Source organism: Notamacropus eugenii, chromosome 1 (assembly GCF_028372415.1).
Source record: "Notamacropus eugenii isolate mMacEug1 chromosome 1, mMacEug1.pri_v2, whole genome shotgun sequence".
Classification (NCBI taxonomy): domain Eukaryota; kingdom Metazoa; phylum Chordata; class Mammalia; order Diprotodontia; family Macropodidae; genus Notamacropus; species Notamacropus eugenii.
In genome coordinates this window covers 570,032,182-570,057,074 of record NC_092872.1, presented here as the reverse complement: position 1 = coordinate 570,057,074, position 24,893 = coordinate 570,032,182, and the positions used below count along the sequence as shown (strand labels likewise).

Here is a 24,893-nt window from a genome sequence, read left to right as displayed (position 1 = left end):
AGCTCGGCTAGCTCGGGTATTTCCTCCTCTCCCCGGGAGATACGTGATGGGTGGAGTCTCCCTGCCCTCGAGATTGTCCCGGATTGGAGCACACCTAGTTACCTAACAGCACGGTATTGAGATGCAAACTGTGCGGCTGAAGGTTAAGTAGGATTGAGGAAGCCTGAAAGCTCTCTCTTAGCACGTAAGGAGCCAAGAGGACAGTAGGCTCCGCTTCTCTTCTCTTCTCTCTCCCCTCCCCCTCTCTCCCCGCTTGTACTTCTATTTCCAAGCCCTTAAGATCCTAGCCTCCTTAGGAAATCTCCCCCTTTTCCTCCTAAGGAAGACCCCCCTGCACTTGTAACTAGACCCTGAAATAAAGCTCAACCCTTGTTCGACTCTGGAACGTCCTTTCTCTCATATGAGCATCCGGTTTTGGCCAACCGAAGACCTCGGAGGTGAGGTAAGAAAGACTCGGGTAGCCCACACAGGCCTCTAGGCCTGGCATGTGGCCATACATTAGAATTGTATTTCAAGAATCATAGGATGTTAAAGAGGTTTATAGACAAGAAAGCCAAGGCCCAGAGAAGTTAATGACCCACTCAATTTCATGCAACTAATTAATAATCAGTGCTGAAACCAGAACTCAGGTCTTTTGATATTACACTAATTGTGGTGGGGATTGATTTCAAATTTTATTTAATTTTAATTCTAAGGAGATACCCTATCAGTTCTCAAATAGCACTCCTATTTAGAGTATGAGCTCCAAGAGCAGAGACTCTCTTACTTGTCCTATATATATATATATATATATATATATATATATAGATATAGATATAGATATATAGATATATATCCCCAGGATAGTTCTTAGTACATAGTAAAAGCTTAATAAATGATTTCTCATTCATTTATTCATTCATTTTTGTGATTTAGCCTGTAATTTTCCTCCATGCATACTACACTAGAGTCAAAATGGATTTCTCCAACACACAGTGCACCTTCCTACTTCTTTCTTTTTTTATGTACTTTACATTGAATGTTCTCCCTTCCCTCTCTTTACTTTTTGACTCTAAAATCATTAATTTTGTGAATTCATTTTTCTGACATCTATCTTAAATTATGCATATTTTATTCCACACTTTAGGTATCAGTCAATTAGGTTTCACTTTACAATAATCTCTAACAGTCAGAGTATATATTTCTAAGTGACAAAATAAAGTCATCTGTAGGATTACTTAACCTAAATTGTATAGCATCGCAAAACACCTAATCTTGATGCAAAAGACCTTGATGCAAAAGACACTTCCAAAAATCTGATGGCAACTAAGATTATGCCATTTGATACATTGGGAATAATTATTTTCTGTTCACTAATGTTTCCATTAGTTTCTTACTTATACCATTAGGTCATAAATAATCATCCACTTTTTATAGTCCCTATTTCTTTATGAAACTTTTATATGGTTTATAGAAATGCTTTTGGTTAAGGACCCTGCCAATTTACTTCATTCATTCAGCAAACCTTTACTAAATACGTTCAGCAAAAATAAACAAAACAACCCTAAAACATCAAAATAAATGCCTTCAGCCTTCAGAGAACTGTGCAAAGGACTGGGGAGATATAAAGTTTAAGACATAATTTTTATCATTATTGGCTTTATACTTTAATAAAGAAATAAGGAACCAGTATTGATGATAGTGATATACACCCATCATATGATAAATGTCTTAGAGACTTTCAGAGAAAGAATTACATGATTTCAGATAGGTAGAGTGTTATATACGTAAGGGACCAGGGAAGGCTTTTTGAAGAGGATGGCATTTGAGTTGGGTTTTAAAAGATAAGTAGGAAATTAGTAGATGGAGTGATTATACCTGAGATAATGCAGAAATAATGTCAAAATATCTAATTAATTCATGAAAAAAACTGTGATGTTCCATTCCAAAACTCAGTTAGATTGACTGACTGAATTGATGAGGTATTCTGGCATGGTATTCTTTGTAGCCTTTGTTTTTGACTCTCAGTAAACTGGATCACAATGCCAAAATGATTTTTCAAAGCAGCTTCATTTCCCTTCATGTATACATTTGTGTGGTTCTAGATACATGACTATGTCATTCATCTAAGAATATTTTTTCTGTTTTGTTGTTTAGTTTCAGTCATATTTGACTCTTTGCGACCCCATTTGGAGTTTTCTTAGCTAAGATACTAGAGTGGTTTGCCATTTTCTTCTCCATCTCATTTTACAGATGAGTAAACTGAGACAAACACTTTCCCAGAGTCACACAGCTAGTAAATGTCTAGAGTTCAGAGTTCTATCCACTGTACTACCTAGCCCTAATAGATATTAAATCATTTCATCACCCAGTCATCAGACTTTTATTTATAAGTTGCCACTGTATGACAAGCTCAGTGAAGTACTATATGGAAATGACATGCTTCTACCCAGTGATATAACCAAAACTATCTTTTGTCTTAGGTGACCATTACTAGCATCTTTTGAGCTTCATGAATCTCATATTGGGAAGAGACCAATGAAGTCATCCAGTACAAATTCTTACCTAGCGTGGAAGAGTCTTTTTTATGTCATTGATGAACCCCATAGAAGATAAACTCCTTAAGACCAGGGGCTTTTTTGTTTAAGTTTATGTATCCCTAATGCCTTGAAGTCAGGCATATCTGAGTTTAAGTCCTATCTTTGATACTTCCTAACTATGTGAACAGAGGAAAATGTTTTAATCTCTCAGTGACTCAGACAGTTCTTTAATATGTTGCATGGTATAGTCCTACACTTGTAGTCAGGAAGACCTAGCTTTAATTCTGGCCTCAGAAATTTCCTAATTGTAGGAACAGGGGCAAATCATTTAGACTCTTTGAGGCACAATTTCCTCATCTATCAAAAGCAGATAAAATACCTGTTGTTCTTATTTCACAGCGGGTTTCTGAAGCTCAAATAAAATAATACATGTAGAGTATTTTAAAAAGTTTTAAGCAATCAGATGTTCTAAAGAACATGAGTTGTGGAGAACTGCTTATCTACATTGATAGAATTTCCACACTCAGAGTTCCCTATAGAAGAGAAATCAATTTCAGGCCAAATACAGAAACCAATAAAAATTAAAAAAAAAACCCAGAACGTAGTCAATTGGGATTGTTTCATTCTTTTTATATATATTATTAGCATCTATCCTAGTGCCTGATACACAGTAGTAATAAATACTTGTTGATTGATTGAATCCAATATGCTACCTTATGTACAACAGACAATTGATATATACTTGTTGAATAGAATAAATAAATATTTGTCATTCAGCTTTTAAGTGCTTAGTGCGTAAGTGAAGGATATTTGTGGAATTTAATATTTACCTCTCATTTGTGGCAATTTACTCACTTTCAGCAAGAGAGTTCCTTATCATCGTTATAATAATAGGTATTGTTTACATTTTATTTCTTCCTAAAGTATCATGTTAATAATAATAGCTAACATTTATTTAGTAAATTAATCTTTGCAAAATGTTTAATTAGTATTATCTCATTTAATCTTTACAACATTGGCAGCTAGGTGCTATTATTATCCCCATTTTACAGAACTGGAAACTAAGGCTGAGGGAAATTTAGGATAAAGTCGCATAACTAAGCACTTTTGAGACTAGATTTGAACTCTGGTCTTTCAAATTTAAGTTTAGTATTCTACTTCACCTGCTAGCTGCCTCACTATTTAATAAAGCATTTCATCCTATTGTTAGGTAGCTCAAACTGTTAGAACTTCTTCATAAACCAGTATTATAGTGACAGTGTGATTTCATCAGCATGGATATGGATCACACTGATATGGATCACAAACTTTCTCAGATCTTTTCCACTACCATAAGCTCTTTACAGAAATTCTAATCAATGTTCTGGAGGCCTTTTTATTGTACCTAGGTATATGCTACAGAGCCAGCCCAATTCCTTTCCCAGTCATACTTTCCTCCAAAATATTCCTAATGCCATTTCTCTTTATAAATTACCATTGCAGCCTATTTATACCTATCATGCATTTCTCTACTGCCTTTGGGTCACTTACAACTTTGATTCTTTGAAGACTGTCATGTTCTAAGATTTGCAAATATTATTCATTTCTAGATAATTCTCTTAGGGAGAAACTTGGGATCATTAAAATCGTGGTGTTCATTCAGTTTTTTTTTTTGTTTTTTTTTTTTCCGGTTGTGTCAGATGCTTCATAACCCAATTTGGGATTCTCTTGGCAAAGACACTGGAGTGGTTAGCCATTTTCTTCTCCAGAAAATCATGATTCAGTTTTCCAAATGCAGTCCAGCTCTTTTACTCATATTCAATTCTGTGTTCAAATTATTTTCCACCTACAATCCCTAAGATATACGTATGAATTCAGTTACAAATTCAACTATATGTCATAGTCAGGAGAATAGGTGTTTTTTTCATCTTCTTAATTTTTCCTGTATGACTTACTCTTTGGCCAAATTCTTTTGATTATGGTTCAGTGGATCTCACTAAGGAAGTCCTGATGTGTCCTTGTTTTTACATAATATCATCTGCAAACAGGAGCTTTTGGAGGGCCTCACCAGCATGACACAGGATTTGCATCCAGAAGATTAGGGTTCCATCAAGCAATCAAATGCCTCCTATATGCCAATTATCCATGTAACCTTAGACAATAGATTTAACTTTTTTTGAGGCTCACATTCTTTATCTACAAAATGAAAAATACATTGGACAAAATGATCTCTAAGGATGTCTTTTCTAGCTCTTTATTTTATCTTCTATTTGAAGTTTGCATAGTACATCTTCCATAAGAAAGGGGAGATTTGTCAAGTATTCCTCTTCTAATCTTAGACTTACTTGGAAGTAAATAATCAGAAAGCTGTTAAGCCTGGGTGCCGCTTACTTTCCCTAAATTAAAAGGAAATGAAAGGGGAGGAACGATGATAATAAAAGCCCTCAGGGTATGGGAATACATTTCTGTTTAAATAGAGTTTTAAGCAATTTTTATATGATGTTGACATATGCAGTTTCCTGTACTTGAAGAAAAGGCTTTCAGGCCCTGGCTGAGGAAGAGAAAGGGATTGTAATCAACAAATAATAAACACAGGGATCTTGACTTTTCCTTCAATCCTGTGATTATAAAGATGTAACATGCCATAGAAAACTGTTTTCAAAAACATACTTCTTTTTTACTGATATTTTCCTCAGGGGTGTTCTTAATACATTGCAGATCACTCACATAAAGATTTTAGAAATGATCAGAAAATATGTATAATGGTTGGTAGTTGCTGATATTTTCCCCAGACAATCTTCTTTTGTGTCATATTATCAGCTGTGCTTTTATTTTTCTATTTTCTTTGTACCTTTCCCTCCTTGATATATTTTCTAAAATGACCCCTCCATAATTTTTAAACTTGTGCCACTTACGATGGGTATTTATACTGTATGTTTATGGTCTAGTCTAGCCTCCCCTTTCATATCCCTCCTGTTATCACCTTCTGTCTACTCTGAAAATAGCATGTGTATATCTCATGCTTATGTAGTTTTTTCTCATTAGAATATAAATTCTTTTAAGGCACGGACAGAGGTAGTGTTTTGGGAGTATTGTTGGAGGTGGTAGTTATATTTATTGTTTTCCTTTACTTTATGTCTCTGAAATTAGCACAAGACCTAGCACCAAGTAGACGTAATGAATTCTGGTTGACTGAAGAACTTTACTCGCTTAAGTGCACTTTGGAGGCTGAAGTATTAAAGTTCAAATGTGGTGGTTTCTCAGGCACAAGTGATAAATAGGGCTTTAAAGAAACTGGCTCATGTGTTCCATTTCTCTTGTCCATCCTGACAGTTTAATCTTTAAATAACAAATTGACCACTTATTTCCTCTTAGGCTCAATAGAAGCTCAATAAGTTAATAAGATACGAACAAGATACTATTGAAGTTTTTCTCTTTGTCTTTTTTTGTTGCTGTTGTTGTTACTGATGTTTGTTTGTTTTGTGGTTGGTTGGTTTCACACAGAGAAGTTTCATAATGAAAATGGTTTGAAGAAACTAATCCAGCAGTGGAATGCTGAATGTATTGAATGGGAGACAGAGAGACAGCAAAGTCAGGAATGTCAATGAGGGGATGCTTGTAGTTACCCAAGGATGAGGTGAAGAGGATTTGTGTAACAGGCATTAGTGAGAGGCAGCATGATCCAACAGAAGGAATGCTGACTCTAGAATTGGAGGGCCTAGGTTCAAATCTTGCTTCTGATATCACTTGTGTGACTTTAGGTAAGCCACTAAAACTCTCTAGGCCTAAGTTATCATATATGTAAAATGAATGGATTCGAATATGTTGCCACCACCTCTGGTAAATCACTCCAGATCACATTGCAGTGATGATCCCTTTCTTCACCTCCTTCCCCAAGGTCCTGAAGTCTGATCGTATTCTTTGAAGAGTCCTTACCCCTCTTTTCCAGCATGACATTGTTGGACTAGTTCTGTGGTTATTCTGTCCTTTTACTAGCCCACTAAATTTCACACTCCTGCAGATTTTTGTTTGAAGGACATTTTAAAAAAAGTGAACATATTGTGTCCATACGGTGAGGAAAAAAATATTCAATAAATACAATGTTAGAAATACAAACAGATGCTACACAGACCCTGCTTTTAAGGAGCTTACAATCTAATAGGGTAAAGAAAAACATCGAAAAGTAACTATTTTACAAAATATGTAGGATAAGAGGGATGATGAGGTTTAAAAGAGAGTTTCAGATGACAAAGTGCTATAAGAAATCTGAATAGGAGGGGAAGACCTTTTCTAGACTTCCTTTTGATTTGCAATCTCTCTCTGTCTATTCTTTTATATTACTTTTATTAACTTGCTTTCATATTGCACCTTGACTTGTACCCTGCTACTATACCCCATAGAATGTCAATTAATTGAGGTCTATTTAGTTTCTCTCTGTTTCCTCAGAGCCTAGGTGCCTGGGTCATGGTAGATACTTAACAAATGCTCTTTGATTGACTGAATTTTGTCTTTGTATGCTGCATTTATATAGTTCTTTATGATTATATATATATATACATATGTATATACAGTCTCATTTGAGCCTGATAACACTCTTAGGCAATATTATCCCCATTGTAGAAATGGGAAAACAGGTTGAAAAGATAAGTGACACAGCTAACACATCCCTGAAGCATGATTCAAACACAGTTCTTCTCGACTCAGAGGCCAGCCCTCTCTCCACCATGCCACTTAGTTTTCTACATCCCCAGCATGTATCATAAAGGAATATTTAAATAAATGTTTCTGGAATTGAATTGTTTATTTTATCTCATGTAAAAAATAGTTGTAACAATTACGGTGTTCCTGGTTGATAAGCAGACCTCAAATATTCTTTCTCTTCTTTCTACCAAGAATCTCTTTTGACAAAAGGTAAATTTTTTTTTTGATTTTAGTATTGAGTCCCCTGGAAAAGCAGGGAGCAATTTTAAAGAACAACATTAAGAACATCATTAAAACCTTATTGGGAAAGACTTTGTATATATTTCTAAAATTCCATCTTTTCCAATTAACCTGTCAGAGAAGTGTCACTTGGTTTCATGCTCACCACCTAAGAGAATTAAATGGGAGCTGAATGTTAGACTTGCTTCAGTGAGTGGAAGAGAAATTAAGGTTTGTGAGCTTGAACAAATGATTATCTGAAGGAAACTGATGAGGAAAAAACTGAAAATATTGTAACAATGCAAGCTCAAAGCAGCATTATCCAAGAAGAAATTGCCTACATTGAATACTTTCTAACTAAGAGCAAGATGAAAAATTTGCATATGTTCACCAATCACTGTTTTTAAACAAAAGAAAGTCAGAAAAATTAAAGGTGAATATTTTGAACATTCAGTTTTACTAATGGGTCTATATATTTATTTTTCCATCTACTGTACATGCTCTTAAACAAGAGACCATGAGGTATCATGGGAAGAGCACTGGACCAGGAGTACAAAGGGAAAATTATTGTAGTTCCCTGTGATGCAGGTCTTTCTTATGTCCATTGTGTATCATAATGTCTTCGTTACCTACTTTGCATGGCTATTGGAAAGTAAGTTGTTGTAAAGTCTTATATGCTCTATGGGATGTCATCGTGGACAGCAGCTGGTGAGCACAAGGAGTCCCTGCATGTATCTTCCCCTGGGGTCTGGCATCTCCTGGTTTTGGCCCCCAGTTACCAGAGAAGGAGAGGAGGAAAACTTAGAGTGGTGGAGACTGCTTACAGAGGAGGAAACTGAGGCCCTGTGGACCAGGGCAGGGATTCATCTGAAGGCACACTGGGAACCAGGTGTAGAGACAGGATTCAAACCCAGGGCCTCCCATCTACTGGACCTGCTAATTTATATTTTCCGGTATTTGATAAGGAATTAATCCAGAAGCATTTTATTAAATCTCTGGAACAACTACACGGAACTACAGAGCCCGTTTCAGAAGTCCTGGAACACCTCTATCTGGAATCATCACAGCAAACAGTTGAGGCACTCAATTCCTACTTGAGGAAAGACCCATTGAACAGCATGAGTCATTTTAAGTGTGTTTCCTGTAGAACTGGGAAGTTTGCTTCATGAGTCATAGTCCCCAATCAACTTGCATTTTTACTTCTCTTTCTGGAAAAGTTTCCCAGAAGTCACTGCTGTGTGTTTAATCTTCTGTTTAATATGAACTTGAAATTTCAGTTCTTAATGCCTTCAGTCTTATTGTTCTCAGGAAAACAGTATTTTTGGTGAACTCACCAATTTTTATGTGATCTATTGTGAAACAATTTTGCATAACAATTTGTTATGAAGAAACTGGTCAGTCAACTCCCTTTCCAAGGTGATGACCATTGGAAATAGTTTCAAAGGAACTGAAGTAAAGTTATTAACAAGATTTCCTTGGGAGGGGGCAAAGATTTTAAGAGTAAAAGCAGAGATTGAATTTCCTCATATATTACAATATACAGAAATGTATAATGATACCACCATCCATAGTTTCCCTGTAAAAGAGTTCTTGGATGAACTATGGATGTTGCAAGAAGAGCAAGATTATTCAGAAGATGAGGAAACTGGAAATCATCAGAGACCAGAATAAGTCAACTTAGCCCTTCCTTGGATACCATTAAATGAACAATGACATTAATTTGTCATTATGGCATAGTGGGCAGAAGCACAAAGTTAGGAAGACCTGGCCTTAAGTCTTGCCTCAGACTCACATTGACTGAGGGACACTGACCTCAGTTCCTTAGGCAGCCCCCTGTAAGCTCTGGAGGCCATACACACTCTACACACCAAGACCAAACTGGATGAACTATGGCAGAGCATCTCTTTCACCAGAAAGCAAAAACTGGCTACTACTTTGGATGATTTCAAAGAATTCCTTGTTTCTTTTATCCAAATGGACCCTTGCTGGGAGAATTTAGGAAAAGGCATCTTGTGACATGCCAAACTTTTCCAACTGGGAATATGTTGAAAATATTTATAAACCGCTCTTGGAAATAAATTCTTAGCATTTCCTTCAGCATGATAGAAAGTAGCATTTGGACCAGAAGGACAAAGAAACATTTGAAAGACAATTAGGAAGGCCCTGTGATTAAACTGTGCTGCTGATATTTTGGGGGTTGTATCATTGTAGATAAGAGGTATGTTTTTATTTCTCTCCTCCTACTCATGAACGGGGTGGAGCCTGGATAGGCAAATTCTTGGAAGCTAGAGGTTAGCAGGACACATGAGCTTTCTAAACTGGTCATGATGTAGCAGCCACACATCCTCAGGTTGTGCCCACCCTCATTGCTTAATTAGATGAGTGTATTGTGACCTCAGGCTACTGTAGCTGTTACATTTGGATCATTATAGAAAGGAAGGAGACAGCTCTTCCCCCAGGACCTGGTCTGGATGTGATCTGAATCTCCATACTCACTGTCAATTCAGTTCACTTTTCTCTTGTGTAAGTCTTCAACACATTTCCCCCCCACCCCCTTTTTAACAGAAGCTATGCCCTACTTTGCCATATCAGCCAAACTTGGAGACACTTTGGCACCAAAATCTCTTGCTGCACAGTCTTCCTATCAATGTAAACCACAATCCACTAAGAGGTGTATTTTCTTTCATACCTTTCCCCAGTAACAGGCATGAAAGCAATTTTAGTTCTTCAGCCTTTGTTTGAATAAGGTCTTTGAAGTTCATGGATACGACTCTATACCCTTTTAGGCCACGTTCTCAATTTTATGGCACTCCTGCATGGCTTCATGTAGGTCCCTGTGAATGAACAGTGACAAGAAATACATGTGGAGACAAATAAGTGCTTCAGAGAAGGAGCAAATACAGAAAGTTATGTTTTATCTTAAGGTTAAGTTTAATAAAAAATCCTAATTATAAAACAATTGCTCTATATAGTGAGCTATTGTTATTGTAAGGAACAAGTTGGGATATAGTATGTGTATAATATGTGTACATATTGTATAATATGTAGAATATGTATATTGTACCTATCTATATGTATAATATATAGACATAATTTTATATGTAAGCTGTGTATGTGCACATGTATTCACATACACACAGATGCAGATATTGTATATATATATATGTATGCATGTACATACATGTATAAAAGTATGCACATATATGCACAAATCTACTTTTCAGATTACTTTAAGTTCTGACATATAATGAATATGAAGAATACAGAGAAACTTAGGAAGACATGTTAATTGATGCAAAATTGAATAGAGATAAGAAAAAAATCATACGATGACTATAACTATATAAATGAAAAGGAGGGAAAAATGGTAATGTGTAATTTTAAAGAACAAGATTGGCTACAAAGAAATCACATCAAGAAGTCAATCAGTATTTATTAAGGACTTGCTATGGGCCAGGCACTGTGTAAGCACCATGAAAGAAGAGATTAATAATCTATGACCCTTCCCTCTTTGAAATGATGCTACAGTATAAAATGTGTACATCTCATTTAGTATCAGGATCAATTGATGTCTTGCTTAATTTTGCTGAACTTCGCTTTTTTTTTTTTTAATTCTTTTTTACAAAAGATAGCATTCTAGGTACACGGAGAGGGTACCCTTATATATGGGTATGTGGAAGAGTGTGTGTGTGTGTGTGTGTGTGTGTGTATGTGTGCGTGTGTTAGTGTGTGTGTTTGTGTATTTATTAGAACCTTTGTTTTCATCACTGTAGGGAATTCTTACTATGAAAACTCCCTCAATCAATGTATATAAATAAATACACATACATACATGCATATATATGTATAATCTATGCAAATTGAACTTTCCATTATATTTAAATTTGTTTCCTTGAAAAATAAGAATTTTCATATAGTTATAGTATACCTACACACATATATACATATGCACATATTATATACATACACATACACATACACACTGTGCATACACATACACACTGTGCATATGCATTTGCAGAGATATTGTCCACACTGATAGTTCCCCTTACTAATGAGATCATTGGCCTAAATCCTCCCCCAGCCCCCTAAGGTGTACAAACTCTGAGCTTATTGATACATTGTTTTTATATCTCTTTCCTTTCTAGTTATGTACATCATCTACCAAGGCAGCCATCATTTAAACCAAAACAACAACATGTATATTTGTGTGTGCACATGTGCATGCACCTCCCCATATATATATTTCAGCAAAACTAATCAACACATCAACCAAGTCTGATATTCAAAGTATATGCATAGCCCTATATTGTAGTCTCCTATCTCTTAAAGGAGGGATGTGTATGTTCTCATCTCTTCTTCATTGTAGTCCTTATGAGTACACAATTGCATTTCTTTCTTTTCTTTGCTTTTTTATCTTTGTTGTAATCTTTGTTTTCCTCATCCTATTTATTTCATTGTGCTTAAGTTTCCTCATATTTGGGTACTGGCATTAGTCATTTCTTAGCACCTATTACAAAACTGTACTTGAAACTAAGCAACAGAATTTTGGAAAAGTCACTCAATCTCTCTGGGCCTCCTTTTTCCACTTATAGAAGGAAGAGTTTGGATAAAATGATCACTAAAATGACTTTAAGCCTTTAAGATTTGGTTGGGTATATGTTAAAAGCAGTCACCCAAATTTGGATTAAGGGAAAGTCAATATTTAAAATATTCACTTTAATCTCTAGGAAGCTTCTAGGAATTCTCAGCTTAGTGTATAGTTATTTGATAATGTGGATAGCTCTCTTGTCAATTATCCAGGGAAAATATTAGGAATAATAATAATATAAATTTCTTTAAGTTTCTCAAAGTCCTTTCCTCATAAGTTTTTAAAGTAGAAAGAATCATGAAATATAAATATATTTTGATAGCATATGAATGAGCCAGATTGTTTTTCTTATTTTCAGCTGTTTCCTGTGGCATTCCAGAATCTCCTGGAAATGGATCTTTTATGGGTAATGAGTTCACTTTGGACAGTAAAGTGAATTATGAATGTAATGAAGGCTTCAAGCTAGAATCTAGTCAACAAGGAACAGCAACTTGTCAAGAAGATGGATTGTGGAGTAACAAAGGAAAGCCGCCCACCTGTAAACGTAAGTGTTCAAGTATTTTTAGTCCATCTTTCCAGGTTCAGTTAGGAAAATTATTCATGGGACATTTAAATTCTAATGTCTGAAAGTTCCATAGTACACCGTAAGACCTTGGAGTCATAGATCTTGTTAACATTAGAATGAAACCAATAGTCTCTGAACAAAGTACCCTGTATCATAATGCTGTGTACATGGTGAGTGCTTATGTTTGTTATATTATATTGTGCTGTACCTCATTTATTCTTTGACTGGAATAAAGAGTACATGAAAGGGAATTATATGAAATAAATATGAAATTGGTAGATTTGAAACATAGTATGGAAGAAGAATCAATCCATCAAGCAAAAAGCATTTAACAAATGCTAATTATATACCAGAGATAATATATTCTAAGAGGTGGAGATGCACCTCCCCAAAAAAACCAAAGAATGAAATATAGTATTTGCTCTCAAAGAATTTACATTCAAATGAGGAAGAAATATGATCATATATAAGGGAATACAGAATATATAAAAATGAGTATAATTATAGGAAGCAGCTGGGTGATCAAGAAATATTTATATGGATGATAATACTTAAGCTAAATCCTGAAGGAAACCAGAGTTTTCAGAGACAGAGGTAAAGAAGGGGTGAATTCCAGATGTGCTAGACAACTGATACAAAGACATTGAAAGGAATGATGATGAGTCATCTATACAGAACAAGCCAGTAAGAAGGCTAGTATGGCCAGATTATAGAGTATAGAGAATAGAGGGAAGAAATGAAAGAATAAGAATAAATAAAAAGACTTATACAAGTAAGAAAGATCACGTTGTGAAGACATTTGCATGCAAAGCAGAAGAATTTATATATGATCCTAGAGGTAATAGGAATGAAGGAATTTTTATTTTATCTCATAGGCAGTAGGGAGCTAATGATTTTTTTGATGAGGTAAGTGACATTGTTAAGTTTCTGCAGTAGGAAAATTATTTTGTCAGCTTTTTGAAAGATAGATTAGAGATTGATGAGCATGGACACAGAGAGACCAATTAGGAGGCTACAACAATACCTCAGACTAAAAAAAATTAAGGTGGTAGTACTATGGAGAGACAAGAATTGATGTAAATAGGGATAGATAATGATATTGCAAATGTGAAATCAACAGGAGTAAGTGATTCAATGTATGGAAAGAGAGAGGGGGAAGAATAAAAAATGATTCCAAAGTTATTGATCAGAGCAACTGGGAGGATAATGATGAAATCAACAGAAATCAGAAATATATACTGAGACTGAATATAGTTTTAAACATGGTGATTTGAAGGTGCCAGCAGGATATCCATGCAATGATGTTAAACAGGCAGTTAATAATAGAGTGAATAAGATAAATCTGGAAGCTGGAGATAGAGATTTGAGAACTACACTTATAGTTAGAGCCATAGGAGAAGATGGGATCTTGCAGGGAGAGTGTTTACAAAGAGAAGACCCAAAATGATGAATTAACAAAAAGAAACTATGGACAGTAAGTCATGTAACAGAAAAACTAGGAGAGAATAATATTACCCAAAGGAGCCGAGACTACCCAAGAAAAAGGGGGTGATTAGTGGTACAGTCAACTTGAACACTGAGAAACATGCTCATGACAACTTAGTGGTTATGGGAGACAGCAGTTTCAGTAGCTGGAGGAGAAAGGTTAGAAGTCAAATTTCAAAGCACTGAAGAATGATTAGATGGTGAGAAAGTGGAGCAAACGTGTGTAGACTTTAAAAAAAAATGGCAGTAAAGGATAGGAGAAATATACTATGAGAATTGAGGGGATGGTAATTAGTAGTTGTATGACACTGGATAAGTCACTTAACATCTCTTCAATTCAGGTTTATAACCAGTAATGGAGGAAATCTTCAAGATGAGAGAAAGAGATTGATAGAGCAAGCTCCTTGGAGGAGAGAAGGAATGTGATTGAGAGCACAAACTTAGGAGTTTGCGGTGCTAAGAAAAGGGTGATCTCTTCCCCTAAAAGTGGAAAGAGGAGGGTGGGTGAAAGCATAGAAATGTTTTGAGCTATGTGTTTGAGGACAGGGAGTGGCAGGTACTGATGACAGACCTCCCTGTAAATTAAGTTAAGTCAAATCAACAAGCATTTATTAAGAGCCTACTGTGTGCCAGGCACTGTACTGAAGCACTTGAGGATATAAAGACACGTAAAACACAGTGCCTACCCTTAAAGAGCTTGTGTTCTAAAGGGGAGACAACATGCAAAAAATTCTGTACAAACAATACATACATACATACAGGATAAATTAATAATAATCAGAAAAGATGCTAATATTAAGGGGGGGTTCAAAAAAGGCTTATAAACGTACTCAGTCTTCCCAGTAACATAATAGATGAGATTAATTCCTGCTTAAGAAAAGAAGGTTGTGGGAGTGAATTTGGGAGACTTTGAAAGTGGATTAGGGAGCTATAAAGTTGGGAAGTATAAAGCAGAATGCAGTTCTCTTCTTCCCAGTTTTCCTATTATCGTCAAATATATGACCATCCTCTCAATCATCCAAGCTCAAAACCTTGGTTTCATCCTTTACTATTCACACTCATTCACTCTGTATATCCAATCTGTTGTTGAGACATTGTTTCCAACTTCATATCTATTCCATTTACTTCCCTTCTCTCTATTCATACTGGCAAAATCCTTCATCACCTCATGCCTGGATTATTAAAGTAGCCTTCTGGTTGGACTTCTTGCCTTAAGTTTCTCTTCACTTCAACTCATTCTCTACTCAGCTGCCAAAATGATTTACCTAAATCTCAGGTCAGAACATGCCACCCCACAACTCTATAAGCTCAAATGACCCCCTATTATCAACAGGATCAAATATACATTTAAAACCATTTAAAACCTGATCCCTTCTCATTTTCTGACACTGCTTGCCTCCAAATACCCAATGATTCTTCTACACTGCATTACTTGATATTTCTCACATAAAATGTACCATCTGCCTTCTCTGTGTCTTTGCACAGCTTGTCCTCCTTATTTTTGCCTTATGGCTTCCTTCAAAACTCAGCTCAAATCTGACCTTCTGTGGGATGCCTTCCCCACCTTATTCCTACTAGAACTTTCATGTACCCTATGTGCATCTTCTCTGTACCTACATATTTACGTGTTGTCTCCCATATTAGAATGTGAGTTGTTTGAGGGCAGGGACTGCTATTTTCCCTTTCTTTGTATTCCCAACACTCAGCGCAATGCCTGGCAAATAACAAATTCTTAATTATTGCTTGCTGATTGATTGACTGACTGAATCTGCTAGGCTCCTGCTAATTGCATAGTGAATCATATAAATTGAACCCACAATCACTGCAATCATCATAAGTCAGCACTTTCCAAGAAGCATGAACAAAGTGTTGTAGGGTTGTAGAGGAAAATAAGATAACTTCTGTGAAGGAGGATCAAGAAAAGTTTCACATTAAATGTTGCATTTGAACTGGGTCTTTAAACATGGTCAAGATTAAGCAGAGTTGTGCAAAAAAGAAAAGGGTAGATTGGCATGAACAAAGATATGTGGATACAGAAATAAGCGCCTACATTTAGGGAACACCAAATAGTCTAGTTTGACTACAGCATGTAGTCATATGTATGTATGTAATACAAAGTATGTGAATTATATTTATGCAAAAAAAAGGTTGGAAAGACAGATTGGTACTAAATTTTGGATGACTAAGGTTTTAAGCATCAGTGATTTGCAGAATGAAGCTAACATTTGTAGAAATAGGGAAATCAGGAGAGGGATCCAGTTTGGTAAGGGGCAAGGGGCAGGGAACACTAGTTCATCATTACATAAAGAATCATACCAAGTTAAAGTTGGAAGGAATTTTTAACTTCAGGAATTGTGAAGATTGAATTCTTCATTCTGAAACTGAGGTCAGAGATGTAAAACAACTTAGTTTGGTCACCCATCTAGTAGTGTCAGAACCAGGATGCAAATATAAACCTCTGGATTCTAATTCCAAGGTTCTTTCCACTGTACCATACTACATATTTCACCATACCACATGTGTCAAGAAATTTTTAATGACTCTAAGAAAATAGAATGTTGATGTTTTTTGGACTGTCATCTAACTGGAGAAAAGTCTATTTAAAATAAATCACTATATGTTTCCATCTCGAAAAAGAACAACTACTTATATGCCAGCTAAGAATAGAAAACAAATTGCCCTATTTGTTCTAAGATCATCTATCTTTAAAGGAAGCAAGGATAATGTATTCACTCATTCAAAATGATGGTTCAGTCATATGGAACATTTTTTTCAGGAGACTTTGACCAGCTCAGTCCTGAGATAAATTTCCCTGTTTTTTAAAATCATCCTGTGTAAATATTTCTGAAAGATGTGGTTGACTCACATTGTCAAGATTCTGAAATGACCCACCTAATGCCTAAGAGCTCAACAGGACTTATATTTTGTCTCAGTAAAGAGACTTTTCAAATTCTACTAATCTTTATTCTAAAGGTGCATTCTTTGACCTATTGCTGGTAGCTAGAATTCTAGGAATATATTTGCCAATGAAAGTACAATAGAACTAAAATTAAATTAATTCTTTTAATTTCTTACTTGATAGTAATGTCTGTTGTCTTGATTTCAGCTAAGTTGCTAATTACTGCTTTCATTAATAGGTATTCATTCACTGGAGTTACTTTATTATTAGAAACAGTATTGTTGGCATAAAGTTTCTCACTGATCTAGACTTATTTCTCTAAATAAGAAGTGTTTTGTAATTCTCAGGAGTCAGGGAGATTTGAAATCCAGTCTTATGTCTAACCCATACTAGACAGTAATGATGGGTCCCACTTTGTGGATCCTCTTACCTTCTCAGTATCACTAAGACTATAAATCATAGAAAAGTGGCTGATCTACTCCAATGGAAAGAGATGAGGACTTTCTATACTAGTGAAATCATGGAGAGTCTAGCGTCCATATCATATAGCCTGAAGTCAAATACATCGTGTACCATTTATCTGTATTGGAAGTTGTTACTTCAGTTGAAGATGAGTGAATATTTTTTCTATAGATTTTACTGAATTTTATAGGTTATATAAATTGACCGAATATGTATGTTATTTTTGTCAAGTCCTGAAATAAATCAAACTCATAAATGGAGGAATAAAGATCCTTTAATAGAGATAACAGAATCCTAAGCCAGAGACCTTGGGGTCACCCACATCTAAACACACTGATGTCCAATAGGGAAACTTACAGAAAAAACTTTTATACTTTTAGCAGAAAAAGGGAAGGAGGATCAAATAAGATAGAGGGGCCTGATCAGGAGACCCCAGTCACCTTTGGCAATCTGGCAATACTCACTCATTCTGGTTAATTTGCCTTTCATGATTTAACTTGCCATAAATGTAAATGAATAGGACAAGGACATTAGGTGCTGAGATCCAGATCAGGCTACATTCCTTTACAAGGTAAATTCTCTGGGTGGGGACTTAGGGTGTGGTTCAGCTCTACTCTATGAAGAATAAAAATCTTAAGTGTAGGAATGCAAGGATATTATTAGTATTTTTAAGAGGGATTAGTAAGTAATAGGTAATTAGATATTTGGTATTATATATTTTTCTGTCATTTTCATCTTTTCTTTATAAAATTCAAGTTTAAAAACAAACATTTAGATTGAAGGCCAAGAGATATTTAATAACCAGAAAACTTTCTTGCATATAAAGTACAAGTTTTTAAGTCACTGAAGTAAGTAAGTGAATAATTTGAATACAGAAAGTTGTGAAAATTGATTATTTAGCAATTTAAAAGTGTTTAAATTTTGAAAGTACTTCTCCTTTCCCCCATTTTCTCTGTTTTATTTAGTGCCAGTTACACTTAGAAATCATCACTTCAGTCAGTAGTAATAGAAAGCTTGATTCACAAATTGCTTGCCTTCTCAACGAGAGTAAGTGGGGAGGGAAGAAGGGAGAGAATTTGGAACTTGAAGTTTTAAAAATGAATGTTAAAATTGTTTTTACATGCAACTGAGAAATAAAATATACAGGCCTTGAGGCAGAAAAATCTATCTTACCCTATAGGAAAGTAGAAGAGAAAGGGATAAAAGAAGGAGGTGGAGGGAGTGATAGAAGGGATGGCAGATTGGGGTAAGGGATAATCATAATGCACACTATCTTGGGGTGGGGATAGTGGACAGATGGGGAAAAAATTTGGAACACAAAATCTTGTGGAAGTGAATGTTGAAAACTAAAAATAAATCTTATAAAAGATAATTTTTTTTAAAAAAACCTTGATTCTAACATTTGAAAACAAATAAATGTCATTTTTTCCTCCCTACTTTAGAAGACTCATTCCTCCAAAGCCTAAGTAACTTTAGGGTATGTAGATATCACAAGATGAAAATTCCTTGGAATTTAAAAACTTGAATGTCCATTAACTTTTTTTAAAAATTTGTTTTACTGAGAGAAAAATATAATGAAAGGAATTAAGAGGGTTGAACTAGATGATCTCTAAGATCCCTTAAAGTTCTAACATTCTGAACATTCTGGGGTTCTAAATTAGAGGAAATATGAATAATAATAAAAGTATCCTTACATTATGTTGATGATTCAGTCACCCATTATCTTTTAAGATATATTCTTCCAGAAACCAAGCCTTTTGGGTGATATGGGTAAAATGAGACAATTCTATGTTCCTTGAACTATAAGGAGGTCAGTAGATAAATACTTTTGCTCTCTAGAGAGGAAGCATTTCAGCTTTGATAAATAGCAAATGCCCCACACAAATGTAAATGGTAAATGTATTAGCTCATTCTCTCCTTAGGTTTGCTAAAATGAAGGCTATGATAAATAAATGCGGTGAGGTTTGCACACTCTCTCTAGTAATATACATCCCTGAGGCTGAAGTTTGAGGCTCATTTCTTTTCATTTTAATTATTTACTTAGACTAGTTTTGGATCATTGAAGAACTGATTCATGTTGGTTACATAATGAAACAAGGGAGGGTCATTGGTATTAATGTCCTGAATTTAATGGTATGACATGATGATGAATAGATATACATTATATACATTGTATTTAGAGGAAAGTCAGATTCAAATAGTCAACTTCTTACTTAACATGAGACCATAATAGCTTATTGATATGTTTGTTTTTGCTTTCAAGTTACCTTATAATGATTAATAATGTAAGAAAAGCCCATAAGAACTTTGAATTTTATTCAATATACTGTGAATTTAATATAATGCTCTTTTGGAACTTATTCAAAGAGTATTGGTTAATAGAATATTAAAAGGGCCTGATTTTAAGGTTTCCCTTTAACATGATCCTACCAAATGAACTCTGAACATTGTGGACTGTCTAGAGTATATTCTACAACTCTGTTCAGCAGACAGAATGAATAAATACTTCTAAAGCTTGTTATTGTTACCTATGCTCAATTTTTGCTATTGGCAGAATACAACTTTTTTTCACTTAACTTTGAAAAGACATCACTTTTAATACTGTTTAAGAACAGTATTGTTAAGAACAGTATAGTTAAGAATATTTAGGGTATTGGAGTGAAAAATCTTGTATTCATTGCTATTTAATACTTACGTGATCATAATGATAAAAATCAGTGTCGATAAGTTGGAATAGATCTCAGAGACTATCTAGGCCCTGCTTTCCCAGAAAATGAATGACCTCTTAGATATAAATTCATAAGCATTTTTAATCAATCATTAAAAGGCAACTTGGTAGCGCAACAGATAGAGTCCTGGACCTGGAGTTAAGAAGGATTGAGTTCAAATTCAACCTTAGATGCTTATTAGACAAGTCACTGGACAAGTCACTTAAACATTGTTTGCTTCAATTTCCTCAACTGTAAAATAGTGACAATAATAGCACCTACCTCCGAACATTGTTAAGAGGAAAAGCTATTTATTAAGGGGTTAACATGGTATCTGGTATAACCAGTATATATCAAAATACCAGTATAAAAATGCTTATTTACTTTCCCTTTCCCACTGTTAAATGGAGATAATAAAGGTATCTATTTCCCGGTTGTTTATAGGATAATATGAGATAATGTTTACAAAGACTTTTAAAAATCTTAAAGAGCCTTATATAAATGATGAGTTATTATTATTATCATTATTATTAAAGAACAAATTCCAGCTATTGTGATAGCCACTGGCAATAAACAATGAAGTGACATATGTAAGTCATGGAACTTTATGTTATCTGACGAGTTAAAAATGGGTATTATTCAAAAGACAATAGAAAGGAAAGTTGTGAGTGTGAGCAGGTTGAAAAATATAACAGGTCAAGACAAGCATTTATTGTTTATGTGCCAAACACTGCACTAAACACTGATGATATAATAATAAAAAGAAAGACCCCTGCCTTAGGAGCTTGAAGTCTTATAGGAAAAGACAACACATGCAATAAAGCTGAAAAGGGTGAGAAGGTACATGGTGGAGAAAGAAGTCTCCAAAGTCAGGAGAAGGTCCCATATAAGAATGAAGGAGTGAATATGGATGGCCTAGGGTTCTGATTATACAGAGGCTCTTGGGCGGGAAATGACCAAGAAGAGGAAGGAACTACAGAGGGACATAGGAGTTCTTCTGACATGAGAAGGCTGCTGGAACATGATGACAAAAGAGGCTTTTGGAGTGATGTGACTGCTGAAGCATGGTGGGGAAGACATCTTTCAGGATAAGAAGACTGCTAGGGAGTGGTGGAGAAAGAAGTCTGGAGTCAAAAGGATGCAGAGGAATAAAGGAAAATAAAAAATAAATAAGGAAACAAAAAGAACTTGAATAAAGGATGTCATCAAAAATGTACAACTGCAAAGATGAACTTGTCAGGTTGCAGAATGATGAAAAACGGATGGTCAAATCATGTGTTCTACTGGTATTCTTATGTAACAGTCCTCAGGCATGTCTTGGGCTAGCCACAAAGATTCTGAGTTTTATTTCTTGCCATCCTGTGAAGAGATAAAACTAACCCAAGATTAGGACTGGAGGTCTGAGTTTCCCACCTTCAGCAGGAGTTTTTAGATGATTTCCAGAGAGAAAAAGAGAGGGACTGAAGGCAAGAAGAGGTCTTCCCCTGATATGTGGAGCAGTAGTGACATCTTCAATTCTCTTCCTCAGACCAAAGATTCAAAGCAAGACCATAAGAAATTAGAGACAAGTCAAAAGTAATAGACTCTGTGTGCATCTATACGTGCCTGTATATTTATGGTAGATAATCACTCAGCCAGCTGGATCCCTGAGAGGAAGACATATAAGAGAAACTGAGAGCCTGCTGCTAATCATGCCCTTTTGTTGTGTTCAAGAGTGCATCTGACTGATCTGATCTTTTCATAAATATTTGTGGTGGACACTATCCTTGAATTCCCATTTCCCCCTTCATTTCAGGCACGTTGAAGGCATGGGGCGGCTCTGAGAGCTTCACAGAAAAGAGTGACTTTTCCTACTCCGGGGCTCCAACACCAATCTACCCGCTGTTTGTTTTTCAGTTGCAACACAATTATAAACCATTCATATGCTTCATAATGATACTTCCAAGAACAGAATTACTGTGACTTTGGGACCTTTTTCAGTCTGCCTCATCAGGCAAAAGCCTAACAGAGAAACCCTTTAGCTTATAAGCTGAGGCTTGCACTACACACACAATGTTGAGAAGAATTAATAAAGACCCTAGTATTTAGAGTGGCCTTCTTAGAGAATTTATTTTTTTTTTTAAAAGTACAAAAAGTTGGGTAGGAGACCCAGGCACATATGAATTGTGATCTGTGACATTAAATAAAATATCTACATCAAGGAAGTCACCTTGGAAAGCAAGTCTCTGTTGTCTGTACTGAGGATATAAAGATAGAAAACTGCTCTCAGAAAGCTTATTATTATTGGGTAATATAACATGTACAGAAATGAGGAAATATAAATTCTATATGAGGTTATGTAAAACAATTACAAAGGATGCAGAGAGCACTAAACTGGAGGAATATGGAATGACCTAATATAGGCAGTAACAGATGATTTGGCGGCACTTCTTTTATCACCCAGACTTGTGCTGAAGACTTCCAATGAAGCAGAACCAGCTCTTTCCCAAGGAATTGCCTTCTACCTTTGGATAGCTCTCATGATACTTGTCTTCTTATGTGGAGTCATAATCTGTTTTTCTTCAACTTTCACTCATTTTGGCTCTCTGTGGCTAAAATGAACATCTAATATTTCTTCTATATAATAATACTTCAAATACTGAAAGACAGCTGTCATGTCTTCCTTAAGTTTTATCTTCTTCATACTCGAAGTATCCCAAATTACTTCAACCAATCTTCATGTCTCATGGCTTAAGGTTCTTTTTTTTTATGGCCTTCCTGAGCACATACTCTGACTTATTTGTGTGGCTGTTTAGTTGTTTTGCAATTGTATCTGACTCTTCATGACCCTATTTGGGGTTTTCTTGGTAGATTGGCCTAATAATTAACACCAAGGAAGCACAGGTGCACTATCAGCCACCACCACACCATCCATATATGGAACCATCGGTTACAACAAATGGAGAAGTTTTGAATTCTGTGGATAAGTTCACTTATCTTGGTAATGTACTTTCCAGGGATGTACACATTGATAATGAGGTTGATGTACACATTGCCAGTGCTAGTTCAGTGTTTGGGAGGCTCTGAAGAAAGTTTGGGAGACAAAAGGTATTAGACTGACTACCAAACTGAAGGTCTACAGAGCCTTTGTGCTGGCCTCATTGTGAAACATGGGCAATCTATGAGCATCATTCTAGGAAACTGAATCATTTCCATTTGAACTGTCTTAGGAAGATTCTGAGGATCACCTGGCAGGATAAGGTACCAGGCACTGAAGTCTTTGCTCAAACTGAACTGCCAGTCATTCAAACTGTGCTTTAGAGAGCACAACTCTGATGGGCTGGCCATGTTGTTCAAATGCAAAATGTACACTTGCCAAAAAGACTATTTTATGGAGAACTCACATGGGTTAGGCAATCACATGGTGGTCAGAAGAAGCAATATAAGGACAATCTTAAGGTCTCTCTCAAGAACTTTGGATTTGACTGTTCAACATGGGAGACACTGGCTCAGGACCTCTTAGTATGGTCTGCCCACATCAGAAAGGATACTGTGCTCCATGAGCAAAGCAGAATTGAGACATCACAAACTAAATGTAGGATGCACAAATTTGGGGTATCCACCCCCAAAATTCATAAGACTATCTGTGACTAATTTGTGGCAAAGCATTCTAAGCTTGTGGTCTGATCAGCCATAGGCAGACATATTGAAATCTCATTTTATCATGGCGATGTTGTTTTGGTCCTCTTCGAGAATGAAAGACAACCACCACCACTGGAATAGCTTGCCATTTCTTCTCCTACTCATTTTACAGATGAGGAAACTGAGGCAAGCAAGGTTAAATGACTTGCCCAGGGTCACACAGCTGGTAAGTGTCTGAAGCTGGATTTAAACTCATAAAGATGAGTCTTCCTAGCTCCAGGCTTAGCACTCTCTCCACTGCATCACCTAGTTGTCCAACTTGTCCATGTTATTCCTTCAATATGATATCCATAGTTGAAAATGGTTTTTTTTAAAATTTTTAGTCTGAAAAGTATAGAGTGCCATGTAATCACTTTCTGTCTACCAGAATTTCTATGTCTCTTCATTCACCTTAAGGTTTAGTTATATAAAGCAGTTTTAGCCAAAAGAGGCTCTACATAATCTATTATTATTATCAACAACCACATCATTGCACTACTGTTACAAAACTGAAAATGTAGCTATTGTGATATTTTTCCCCTCTTAATGTATAATACAGAATTTAGTGTCCTCCTCACAAACACATACTCACATAAAAAGTATTGATTTATGCTATAACAACACATAAAAGAAATCCTAAATGCAAAGAAAAATTTTGGAGAAATTGATAAAATTATGCAATGACCTTGAGTGATTTTTTCTAGTCTGCAAGCTATTTTTGGTGCATATCATCCAGTAACGGTCATAATTGAAAAGTTTGTATTACTTTTTGTTCATGACTAGAGCTTGAAATTAGTTTTATGGCTAATGAACAGCTATAGGCCTCTGTGGCCTACTAAATAATTCAGCGTCAGAATATTTATGATTCAAAAATTTTTTTCTCAAAATGTGTTTAAGGAACTACCATTGCCTCAGACTTCTTGGGAGAAGATATCGAAGCAATGCCCATAGAGAATGTGTGTGTATGTGTGTGTGTGTGTGTGTGTGTGTGTGTGTGTGTGTGTGTGTGTGTGTGTGTGTGGTGGGGTGTGTTATTGTGGGGGAGGCAGAAGAATTGTCCCTTGAATACATCAGAAAATCATTTGAATGTGATAGCCCTTGATAT

General features: G+C 35.7%; 1 protein-coding gene and 1 pseudogene across 1 annotated transcript in view; both read left to right on the top strand.

The window, feature by feature from the left end:
* CSMD1 (CUB and Sushi multiple domains 1) overlaps positions 1-24,893 on the top strand; it is a 2,598,423-nt gene that overhangs the window by 2,404,897 nt on the left and 168,633 nt on the right. The window contains exon 50 of the mRNA XM_072634370.1: positions 12,368-12,553. Within this exon, the coding sequence (XP_072490471.1) occupies positions 12,368-12,553 (186 nt within the window). The remainder of the gene's footprint in view (positions 1-12,367; positions 12,554-24,893) is intronic.
* LOC140529763 (SRR1-like protein) lies at positions 6,321-9,120 on the top strand (annotated as a pseudogene).